Source organism: Polypterus senegalus, chromosome 2 (assembly GCF_016835505.1).
Source record: "Polypterus senegalus isolate Bchr_013 chromosome 2, ASM1683550v1, whole genome shotgun sequence".
Lineage (NCBI taxonomy): Eukaryota > Metazoa > Chordata > Cladistia > Polypteriformes > Polypteridae > Polypterus > Polypterus senegalus.
In genome coordinates this window covers 293,450,836-293,463,657 of record NC_053155.1, presented here as the reverse complement: position 1 = coordinate 293,463,657, position 12,822 = coordinate 293,450,836, and the positions used below count along the sequence as shown (strand labels likewise).

The following is a 12,822-nucleotide window of genomic DNA, read 5'->3' as shown; positions in this document are numbered from 1 at the left end:
CAGTCTAATGAAGTGATACCCAAGTGTGGCACAGATTTGGACACACTTGATCTTAATAATATCTAATACACTGGAACAATTTTCTTGGAATAATTTTAAATATTGTAAACTCCTTATATTGTTATCTCTTTAATTATACACAAAAAAAAGTTCTGGCATCTCATTTTTTTTGTTTTTTTCTTTTTCATTTTCCTTACCTACTGCACATGCATCTGCAGAGCTCCCACCACAGTGGGTCTTCAATATCTTTAGCATCAACAAAAGTCTGTAGTTCAATGGATGAAAATGATGGTCCAGGAAATGACGGTAAGTCAATTGTTATGATCCACTTTGTTGTTAATAGTTGTTTTGTATCCCTTTGGACATAAAAATGCAGAAGTTCACAGCAGGCAGTATATCTTTATTTCCTTGTTATTATGTTTACCCTTTTACCTGTTTAAAAAGGACAATTGTGTTTTTATTATCTCACTAAGCAGAATGAATGTATTTAAAGTTACAAAACTGAAGCAGTGTTTGATGTGTCGAGCCATTATTGTTCAGTATCAGAACCATCCCTGCGGCCGTAACGTCTATTTGGAAACAAAAATTTGTCCTCAGTCCAGCTAGTTTTTTATTGGCCAATCTGCATGAGAAAGAGTGTTTGATTGTGGATAGGTGACCAATGCAAGATATCAAAGTTGGAACAGTTCTATTCTGTAAATATCTTATTTTCACCATGGTTTATATCTTGATATGTTTTTGTTTTTACACTTTGATCACATAGATTTGGTGGATGAATGTCCTCAAGTCCCAGCTTCCATAGCAGAGAGATATAAAGTTGGGAGAACAATAGGAGATGGCAATTTTGCTGTAGTACGAGAATGTGTTGAGAGGTAAAATTTTATTTTTTGTTTATAATTTATTAAATTAACTATGTTTTTTTATTTTTTTTTTCCAATGAGAGGTACACAAGTGAGCGCTTGTTAGTAACATATGAGAGCAGTTTGTGACGATGTACTGCTCTTTTGCCTGTTTGTGATTCATTTGCTCAGGACATTATAGAGGAACGTTTATTTTCCATTGAATATCTTGAATATAGTGTACAAAAAATGAAGGCATTTGCAGGGTAAAATTCACTAATTTAATTGTTTTAGTGAATATTTCTCGTGGCCTAAAATATAGGCCACACATGTTTGGTCATCTAAGTCATCATCTAAGTCATCTTGGTCAACACAGTTACAGTAATCGCAGTAGAATTTACCTCATAGAGCTCTGCAAATTTGTGGTATTAACGTCTTTTGCCCTAGAATTGCTTGACATTTTGAAACAATAAAAGCAGAGTTCTTACTAATTTAGTCAGTTTTTCTACTAATGAACAAAATTTCAAAATACAAGTGAATTAGATGCAAGAATCTCATGAGAGGTAAAATTGTCATTTAAGTCCAAATTTAAATTTGCATCTTTTCATAAAATTCAGCTAGTTTTTCCTATATTAGTAATTACTACTCGCATATAATTATTTGTTAGGTGAAATGTGACAAAGACAATTCGATTATAAATAAGATTTCAGATTTTGGTTCAAGTAGTGAATGTAATGAGAAAGCCTGTCTTGAACAAGCTGCCAGTATAACCAAATGTTTAGATTTTTTTTTTTTTAATTATTATACATTTTTTTTTAGATCTGGAAATATTGTGCCTAATTATTCCTTCTTTATGATTTTTTAATGAATCTGTACATTTTCATAACACAATCCATAAAAGCTAAAAAGGCAATCTAAATTTGTGTATACAATAATATTTTATCTAAGAAGCACATTGTGACAATTCACCATAATGGAAGCCTCAGACACAAACATGTAGGTGACAGAGAAGAATTTACAGCACATAGATTATTGATTCGTTGTACCCAAGAGTGACGTTAAAAACTTCCACTGTTGAAATGTACTTACTGAATTCTTCATCCCGCCTTGCTTTCACTTCAATCCCAACATTCTCCTATTTATTTCTCTGTTTTGTAATTTCAAAGTAATGTGTAGAGTGCTTCCATAACTCCCAGTGTACCAGCTTGGCTCAGTGCCAACACTGCACTTCTGTATAAGTATTTTGAAAGTTATTCCTAACATCATTAAAGTCACAGAGTGATAGTAAAGCCTTCTCTGATGATGATGATGACGATGGAAAAATATTCACCCAAGCAAAATATATTTTCAGTGTCTTTGGAAACAGTACACACGTCACATATTCACAGCCACTGCAGTATTTGACATCAATTGGCCAGGCACAAAGTCTGAAATCTGTAGACTTCTTGATTAATAGTACAAAGTAAAACAGTAAAAGTAGAAACACATTTTGCAAACAAAAATAAATTCAATCTGTGCATCTTCTGAGAGTCTTCCTCCTTATAACCACACTTGAGAAGTTAATTTTCCAGTAACGCATAACATTTTTGTTCCTCAGGTAATGGTAATTATTTCTTTACTAACCTTGTAGTTTTCCTTTGCTGACTCCTGAAAGCTGGGGCCGCTTTGCATCGCACTGCAGAGCTTACTTTTTTTTAGTCTGGAGGGACAAACTTTTCTGTTCCTGTGCAAACAGATTATTTTTGAATACTGCATTTAGCTGACACCTTTTATCTAAGATGATTCTAAGATTAGCATTCATTATTATTGCATTCGTTTATATTTTGTACAATCAGAGCTCGTGCAGATTAAGTGTCTTGCTCAGACTTTATAACTGTGAGGGAATGGCAGGTATTGAATCGGCAACATTGTGGTTGAAAGCCCAATGCCTTAGTTACTTTACCTCTCTTAATGGAGTAATTCTTCTCTGGCAGACTGATGTCAGGGAAGGCATCAATTTTACTATCCAAAAAAATACATTTACTGTGATGTGGACTGAAACACTCATTGGTGTTTCGAACTTCATGGAAGTTTGTGCTCTCACTTAGTCCAAATACTTGTTCATCTGGTGTCCTGCTATTACTTACAGGTAGTATATATTATTGTGCATTTATTAACGATGTATATTCTCTTTCTTTCTTTCTTTCTTTCTTTACCAGGTCCACTGGCAGAGAGTACGCATTAAAAATCATTAACAAAAGTAAATGCCGAGGCAAAGTAAGTAATTTGTACTCAACCAAAAAGTGGAATTGACAAAGATTTGAAATAATCAGTTCTTTTGTTCAATACTACTTGTCATGCACATTTTTGAATATTTAATTCTAAGTTGTTTTATTTACTTTACACTTACAAAATATTTTTTTTAACTTCACTAAGTGAATTATTTAAATAAAAAATTCTCTACTACTTCATTTCTTCTTTGTTATTTGCTGCAGGAGCATATGATTCAGAATGAAGTATCTATTCTTAGAAGGGTGAAACATCCAAATATTGTGTTGTTAATTGAAGAGATGGACACGTATAATGAGCTCTACCTGGTCATGGAGCTTGTTAAGGTCAGTAGACAGAACTGATATTGCAATTTCCTATATCGGCCCAGGCGTAAATATTTTATTGCTTATTTTTGTGTGTTTATGATTGCTTTGTAAAACACGAATAGGTGATGGGATGGCTAGTGCTAAGGCGTTTTGAGTCCATTGTCCTGAGTTCCAATCTTACCCCTGGTCATTGTCCGAGTGTAGTTTGTTCATTCTCCCCATACTTGCATATATTTTTTTTCCATGTAATCCACTTTTTCCTCACATATACCTGAAATGATTGTGTTGGGTTACCTGACTTTTCTAAATTGGCCGTATGCTTCTGCGAGTGACTGGACATCTGGTTGGAAGAAACACATTTACAAACAAGGAAGTATATAACAGCTTTTTTTCTTTTTTTTCCAAATCAGTTGCACAAAAATACTAAGCATGCTGTCGTGTAGTATGGTATGGTTATTATTAAAAAAATCCCATACACTGTTCCTGTGTTTTTTGTTTTTTTTTTCATTATGGTTTTACTTGACTACTTCTGAGATTTAGTGTCACCCTGTTCATGGCTGTCACCCACCTTGAGCCCATTGCCAGCAGGATATGCTCCATTTCCCTTGTGACTCCCAAGTTTAATTATACAAGTTTTAGAATGCTGTGCTAAATTTTCTTGATTCATCCAACACTTAACTATGTAGTCATAATATTTCATTTTTAATGAATGCCATTCCTAAGCAAGGGTGTTTTATGTATACCGTAAAATTTTCAAGCCTGCTTTAATTTAATATATACGAGGGGGGGACCCAAAAATAACCAAAATTTTGTTGTTGTTAGGTTGGTACTTGTAGTACGTGGTTGGGCTGCTAGGGCAATCTAGTTACACTCCTCACAAGTCAGTCTGCCAAGTGCCATCAGTCTGGAAGGTTGTGCTTGTTTTTAGTGAATTTTGTAAAAGTAGTTTTGTGCAAGCGTCGTTTTTTTACGATGGCCGATTATCGTGAGCAACACGCGGCACTGAAATTTTGTTTTCTTCTTGAAAAAAGTGTTGCAGAAACTATTGTTATTGAAAAGGTATGACAACCCTGAACCACCCACCCTACTCACCGGATTTAGCTCCGTGTGATTTCTTTTTGTTCCCTCGGATGAAAAAAGACTTGAAAGGAAGGCGTTTTACTGACGTCGAAGAGGTAAAACAAGAAACCACCAGAGCATTAATGGAACAAACGGTTAGATAAGTGTATTTCCGCCAATGGAGAGTACTTTGAAAGAGACTAATTGTAGTTTGTACAAAAAATTTAATTAAACACGTTTATATATATATATATATATATATATATATATATATATATATATATATATATATAGTGGAGGACTGCCGGCTTCCCATGTCGGTCTTCACCCCCAGGCCGCCAGGAGGAGCTCTCCCGACAGCAGGATCACGCCCCGAGGTCCAGCAGGGCCTTATGGGACAGGAACACCTCCAGGTCAGGGCCTATAAAAGGACAGTGCCTGGGCGAGGAGGAGAGTATTGTGGTTATTGGGATTGTGAGTTTATTGTATATGAGTAGTGTGGAAGGTGCTTGGTGCACTGTGCTTAAAAATAATAAACAGTCTGGGACTTTTATCCAGTGTTTGGAGTCATACCTGAGGGTTCAAGGGAGCAATAGCACCCCCTACTGCCACTATATATATGTGTATGTATGTATGTATATATATATGTATGTATGTATATATGTATATATGTATGTATGTTTGTATATGTATATATATATGTATATGTATTTGTATATATGTGTGTATATGTATATGTATATATATGTGTGTGTGTGTGTGTGTGTGTGTGTGTGTGTGTGTGTGTATATATATATATATATATATATATATATATATATATATATATATATATATATATATATATATATGTATATATATATATATATATATATATGTATATATATATATGTGTGTGTGTATATATATATATATATATCTATATATATATATATATCTATATATGTGTGTATATGTATATATGTATCTGTGTGTTCAAAAACTTTGAAATTGAGTTGCACTAATTATGCTGTAATTTCTCATGGTGCCAGACTAGTAAAAGGTGTTTTGTAGGTGTAACACCATTCACTCATATATTACAAATATTTTAGTAAACTAGGTGTATTCTGCCCATCAGTCCATCTTCAGTGCTTGGCACACAGCATTTAATGGATATGTGCCATATTTTATCATAATAATGGCCAGAGGAGCTTTTTCTCCAAGGCTTAATCTAAAGTATGGCACAGAGAAATAAATATCCAGCACTTCCAGTGCACGTTTTTTCTTTTAAATTGAAATCCCATTGACTGCCCTCCCATATTTTTTACGATGCCATTGCATATGAGGGCCTATTCAGATAGCTAAACTGAATAAAATTGCTTTTAAAAATGCCTGGCATGTTTTGAAACAGCTGCATTTGTATTCATTTCTCTGTCATTCCTCAGGGAGGAGATCTGTTTGATGCCATTACCTCTACAAACAAATACACAGAACGGGATGCCAGTGGCATGCTTTACAATCTGGCCAGTGCTATCAAGTACCTGCACAGCCTTAATATAGTCCACAGAGACATTAAACCTGAAAATTTACTGGTAAGTTCAATGTTTATATCTACCTGTGCTTTTTTTTTTTGAAAATTTTAATACTTGCCAATTACAGATTCTGTCAGTCATTTTTCTTCTTATTTAAAAGCTAAGCAACAAATTGGTAACTTTAGGCTTTAAAGAAGGTTTTAACTACATAAAATTAAAGAATGGCCATTTAGACAAAGAATGAATTTGATATTTTCCAGTAAGAACATTAAATCTTAAATGTTAAAGTCAAAATGAGATGTGTAGGTATAAAAAATCCAATGGACAGCAAAAGGAGAGGAAATGATTGCAATGAATATTGGTATTTAAACATTTAACTTTCCCAGATTTAATTTAGAATGCACATACTACTAAAAATTCTGAAAAATTAGATGATGCCAATATGTGAAAAATATCAAGTAATGAAAAATATTTGAATAAAATTTAAAAAATGGGAAAACAATATGAAAATGTATTTTAATGTTGAACAGCTCAAATACCTTACACCGTGAGTAATTTTGCAGAAGAATTTATCTCTGACTGACCAGAAAAATAAATATTTGAAGCCATGGAGGACTACCGGGAAGCTAGTGCAACTTGCCCGATGCATAAAGGAGGCCATAAACATCATATTTTAGGTAGCGAGCTATCTAAAAGATGTCTTCAACGAGAGAGCAAGATTCAAGGGCAGGGGGGACAGCAAAGGCGCCTGGAACATAAGACCATAAGAAATCTGGTAAATAAGAGGAGACCATTCAGTCCATTGAGCTCAATTTGTTTAACTAATAGCTAAACTCTCCCAGTATCTCATCCAGATACTTCTCAGAGGCTGTCAAGGTTTTTTGCTTCAACCACATGGCTTGGCAGTTTGTTCCAGATTCCCACAACTCTTTGCATAAAGAAGAGTTTCCTAACTTCATTTGTAATATGAACTTCCACATACGGTAAGCTTAATGTCAGAAAATAAGCAGGCTTGCTGGCTAGATGGGCAGAAGACAGAACTTGAAGGGAGTTAGAGACAGACTAAGCTTAGAAATTAGTGTTTATGTACCACTTTAAATGGAAGGAAATTATGGGAGCTAACATTAGAATTAGAATTAGAACAATCTAGACGAGAACAGGCCATTCAGCCCAACAAAGCTCGCCAGTCCTATCCATTTGTTTCCTCCAAGAAAACATCAAGTCGAGTTTTGAAAGTCCCTAACGTCTTACTGTCTACCACACTACTTGGTAGCTTATTCCAAGTTTCTATCGTTCTTTGTGTAAAGAAAAACTTCCTAATGTTTGTGCGAAATTTACCCTTAACAAGTTTCCAACTGTGTCCCCGTGTTCTTGATGAGCTCAATTTAAAATACAAGTCTCGATCCACTGTACTAATTCCCTTCATAATTTTAAACACTTCAATCATGTCACCTCTTAATCTTCTTTTGCTTAAACTGTAAAGGCTCAGCTCTTTTAATCTTTCCTCATAATTCAACCCCTGTAGACCTGGAATCAGCCTAGTCGCTCTTCTCTGGACCTTTTCTAGTGCTGCTATGTCCTTTTTGTAGCCTGGAGACCAAAACTGCACACAGTACTCAAGATGAGGCCTCACCAGTGCGTTATAAAGGTTGAGCATAACTTTCTTGGACTTGTACTCCATACTCCACATTCTAGTTAAAGAGGATAAGACCTGTATGGAGAGCTCCAGAGGAGCCGTGGATTTCTCTTTGTCAGTTTAGTTTGTTACTTTTGTTGTCATTTGGATTATTCCTCATTTGTGCATTTAAGAACAAATGTATTATTTAAGAAGAAGTCTTAAACTACCTGAAACTAGAGAAGCTGTAGGAGGCATTTTTTTATTTATACCAGTGAAGTTAGTTGTTAAATTAAATCAATACGCGGTTTCAGAAGAAATAACAAACAGCTATGCAGACCATTTGTGGAACTTAGAAAAGTGTATCTTTTATTTTTGTAAGGGATAATAACATTACAAAGGAACTGTTCTTTGATCAAGTGCCACTATAAGATTTCATTACATAATCTAATGTAATTACAGGACACCTTTTTTTCTCCATATAGATAAATCAATAAGAAGCTAATCATAATTTTTACATCAAATTTGGTATTTTTACCTTAGCAATAACACAATTAATGCAACGTACTGACCATTGCTTTTCACAGGCAAAAAAGACACACACACGCAAGACAATATGTCCTAAAAGAAATTAAAACATATAAAGAAACGCTGTAAGAGACAGTGATCAAATGCTGTATGTCTTTTAAAGTCTAATGCTGAGGCAGTGTTTTAGGGTGATTAGATAATTTTTGTTTTATGGAAATGCTATCACCAACCATTTAGCAAATGGTTCATTTTATTGCCAACTGAACTACAAGCAATTTGTCTCCTCCTCCTCCTCCTACTCAGCTACAGAACTGCAGTGTTGCATAATGATGCCATTTTATTTGTCTCACTTTTTCTTCCTGCTATCCTTGGTGAGCTAATTTATTGCGGGTATAAAATTTAAAGCAGCCTCTTTTCAAATTAAATGTTTGACTTGGAGTTTCATGCTTTATTGCTGCCTTACTGTCTGTCTTAATCCAGTGTCAGAGAATAAAGTAATACTAAAGTAACTCCCCTGTAACATTCAGGGAGGCAGCGTGAGACCAATATAATCAGATATGGCCTAACTGTATGTAAAGTGGAGGGATGGCGGGTGGCAGGTTTCATGATTTTTGAAACAATATAAGGAATCGGACAAAAGAGAGTACTATATACTGTATCATATTGTACATCGCATTGAGCTGCTTTAGACTACCTAAACAGTTTAGACAGATTAAATGAACGTGCCATATGTAGAAAAAAAAAAAAAAGATTTCTGTGTGTGCCGGATAACACACCAGCAGCGCTCCTGTAACCTTTTCTCTGGCTGTTTTATGTCCCTGCCAATAGTTGTTCCTTTCAGCTAACCTCCCTTTGATAGTCTGACTCCATGCTGACAGAGGGAGGTCATTTGCACTCCCGTATGCAATATGTCTATTGTTTGAGTTGGCTCCAAGTATACTTCTAGGATCAAGAGTATTTTTTGTATGCATTGTGGCAAAGTGCCTACTGGCTTCTCCGGTGTTTTACATCATTCTATCAGTCAATCATTTTTTATTTTGTATAGCACCATTAATGACATTAATACCAGCAAATTTACATTTCAGGCCATAAAATATTACAGCGCTGTACAAAATTGATTTGATTATTATGATTATTTAAGCTGTTATTTATTAATGAGAATGTTACAGTAGATGAAACTGAAGATGCCCTGTCCTTACTGTATTGAGATTTGTTTGCTCTGATTCTTCTTTCTTTCTTTGCATTTATATAGCGCTTTTCTCACTACTCAAAGTGCTCAGCAGTTGCAGGTTAATGGTCTTGCTTGAGGGCCAAACAAAGCAGAGTCCCTTTTGGCATTTACAGGATTCAAACCAGCAACCTTTCGATTGCCAGTGCAGATCCCTAACCTCAGAGCCATGCCTGAACTGCACATCCTTTATTGTCATTTATTAGGTTACAAATTAAGGGAGCAAATAGTAAAAAGGTGAACTGATAGAAAAATAGCAAGAATACAATAGCAACAGTACAAACAGAACAAGAGCAAAAATACAAACATTTCTACAGTTCTTACATATGTAAATCTCACATTACTGTAGTTTTCTGTATGCCGAATAAAGGCAGAAAATATGTCAGTTACTTAAACAGTGAGATCAAACAGAAGTAAAATGATTCAATTATTTTAAAAGTGGTTGAAATGAAAACCTGCAGCTGCAGAGACTTCCTTATAAATAAACTTGAAATCCAATGGATATAAGATAGTGCTGTCGCAGTGATACTCGTCGTCAGTCTGCTTGCAATAATGTTACTTGTCCACTGGGGTGCAGACATGTCTATGAGTATTTATCTTTATCCTAAAAAAAAAAAGTCAGTTGTATTCAACTGTTACCTGTCAGCAGTGAAGCCCAATCCTACAAATAAGTACATCAAACTGCAAAGACTAAACAGTACTGCTGATCTCACTGAAAATTCTGCTTGTGCTTCAATTACAAGCAAATGAGGACAAAGTGTTTCTCTCACAAGACCATTTTCTTTGCAAATTTGAAAGTAAGATCTAAAAGAGTTGTACTTGGAATAGCGGTCCAATCATAAGCAGACTACACATTATAGTAGCCGCATATTGTAGGATTTTGCCTACTTGAACGCCAGCTTTCCATCCAGCTGAGCAGGGGAGTGTATCTTTTGACAAATTTAGAGCAGAAAGAGGGCAGGGACTTTCAGGAAAGTGAGCTACATGCACATTACCACCTGCATATTACTAACTGTGTTCTTGCTCTGGGGAAACGGTGCATGGCCAGCCATATCTTATATCCAGTTTGTATTTGGTGTATTGTGAGATGTTTTCTGTTGCCAGTATATAAGATAAAATTTGTTGGGCATGTTGGTAAGTGGTGTTGCCAATATTTATTATTTAATAAGCACTCCCTTTGCTGGGATGAACTGTCATTTAGTATGTCCCTCACTCCATACACCCTACAACAGTGGTCTCAAAATCCAGTCCTGGAGGGCCACAGTAGATGCAGGTTTTCATTCTAACACTTTTCTTAATTGGCGACCAGATTTTGCTAGTAATTACTGTAACTTCTTTTGAATTAATATTAATTGATTTGTTCTTGAAGACTCAGACCCCAATTAAGAAAAGGGTTAGAATGAAAACCTGCAGCCACTGTGGCCCTCCAGGACCGAAGTTTGAGACCACTGCCCTACAATATAACTGCAATATTTATATTTGGAAATTACTCCAAATTTATTGTGCTCTTTCTTGAATTGTGTTTTGTATAGCCTGTTACCTTAATACATTCTTGCCAAACATTAATTATTACATGCATATTGATGTAAAATTAAAATGAATTAGAATGAGAGACTAATGGAACATTAACAAGAAAAAATAAAATGATTTATTAAAGAAATTAACATTAGGGCTACAGAGACTGTGGTGTCACGTCTGTATGAAGATTTTATTCTACTTTATTGGAGACATTAAGGAATTTTACTTGCCCTGAGAGTTTGCAAAGTGATGCCTTGCATATCAGTGTGTAATAATTTATTGTATGTTTCAAGCTGAAGAGTCGTGAGATGAAAGCATTTATTTATTCTGGAAAATACAACTCCAGCGGCTACTGTATTCTATTATACGCTTTGCTTGTTTTGCCTGTAGGTTTATGAACACCAAGATGGTAGCAAATCTCTAAAGCTTGGTGACTTTGGCCTGGCCACCTTAGTGGATGGACCTCTTTATACTGTTTGTGGAACACCAACATATGTAGCACCAGAGATAATTGCAGAAACCGGGTATGTAAATGAAGAAATCATTGACACTGTGACTTTTATTCATTCATTTATTTATTTATTTATTCATTCATTCATTCATTCTCTCAGCTTTTTTAGTCTGTCTGCATTATGAAGAGGGAGTAAATTTGTTGTAGAGTCTTTGACATTCTGTGTTTCTCCTCGATAATCTTTTTAGAAGTTGACAGAGAGTCCACTTGCTTTTTCAGTTCAGTTGCATGTTGTGAAGGCAGCTTGTTGTGGCTATCTATCCTAAGATCCAGGAATGTTACAGAAGCTAACATGATATGCATAATCCGCCTCTCGGTCCAAAGGAACACTCCATTAGATCAGCTGGATGGTGCCATACCAAATGACTAAAGAAGTCTAGACAGTACAGGGTTGTGTCAAGGAGCGAAACAAAATTAATCAAGTCTGCCGCAATTAAAAAAACAAAAAACAACTTGCTTAGTTGTTATACACCTAGGGGTCATCTCATCCTTCTGATGAACAGTACCAAAGAGAATTTTTGTTGTTCTTCCATGACACCTTCTCTACTTAACAACAGAAGAAATATTTGAGTTATATAAATATTGGGTCAATATCCCGTTGACATTTGAACCTAGTGGTATGAAGTAGAAGCTAATTATAGTTTGTATTTTGTTCATCTTTTCTTCCATCTTTTTACAGATACGGCCTAAAAGTAGACATCTGGGCAGCTGGAGTCATTACTTACATCCTGCTCTGTGGCTTCCCCCCTTTCAGAGGGTATGTATTTTCACACAGGTCGCGACATTGCAGAAGTCATGTTGGATACGCATTTGTGAGTTAAAAGTTTTCTTCTGAATAACTTAAAAAGGAGTTGTAAGTTGACTTTTATGTTAGTGGAACTAATAAAGTATTATAATTGAAACTCAATAAATACTTGGCCAAAAGTAGGTTATATTACTTGGATGAATTTCAAATTGTGAATCACTTTTGTACTGGAGTCTGTAGCAGCTTTTCAGCAGATGTCGCCTTGCAAGAGATTGTTTTTGTAAAAACAAGTAACAGCTTAGCATGATGTTAGTTATAAAAAGGAGGATGCGATCGGGCACAATCAATTCAATATGTAAGTTATACTGTACTATGTTAAAGATAAACATAATAAGCAAGGTCTTGTAATTGAAATGTCTACTCCAATACCAGTATTTTTCTGAACATTTTTGTCTCCCTCTAGTGGATAAATAACAGTTGCATGCCTCCATCTATTTTTATTTCTGCCTCAGGAGCAGTGATGACCAGGAAGTCCTGTTTGACCAAATTTTAATGGGGCAGCTAGATTTTCCATCACCATACTGGGATAATATTTCAGATTCTGCAAAGGTGGGATGATCATCATCTGTGCTTTTTGTACATTGAAATAGTAACTTTTACACTGAGTAGAATTAAAATGTCCACATTTAGAG

The 12,822-nt window shown here is 35.2% G+C and overlaps 1 protein-coding gene across 3 annotated transcripts in view; it reads left to right on the top strand.

The window, feature by feature from the left end:
* The window catches only part of dclk1a (doublecortin-like kinase 1a), a 401,030-nt gene that overhangs the window by 370,133 nt on the left and 18,075 nt on the right, over positions 1-12,822 (top strand). For all 3 annotated transcript variants that reach the window (XM_039745796.1, XM_039745798.1, XM_039745797.1), the window contains 8 exons: positions 219-306; positions 764-872; positions 3,038-3,095; positions 3,314-3,433; positions 5,899-6,045; positions 11,265-11,398; positions 12,065-12,142; positions 12,643-12,739. In XM_039745796.1, coding sequence (XP_039601730.1) covers positions 219-306; positions 764-872; positions 3,038-3,095; positions 3,314-3,433; positions 5,899-6,045; positions 11,265-11,398; positions 12,065-12,142; positions 12,643-12,739 — 831 coding nt within the window. The remainder of the gene's footprint in view (positions 1-218; positions 307-763; positions 873-3,037; positions 3,096-3,313; positions 3,434-5,898; positions 6,046-11,264; positions 11,399-12,064; positions 12,143-12,642; positions 12,740-12,822) is intronic.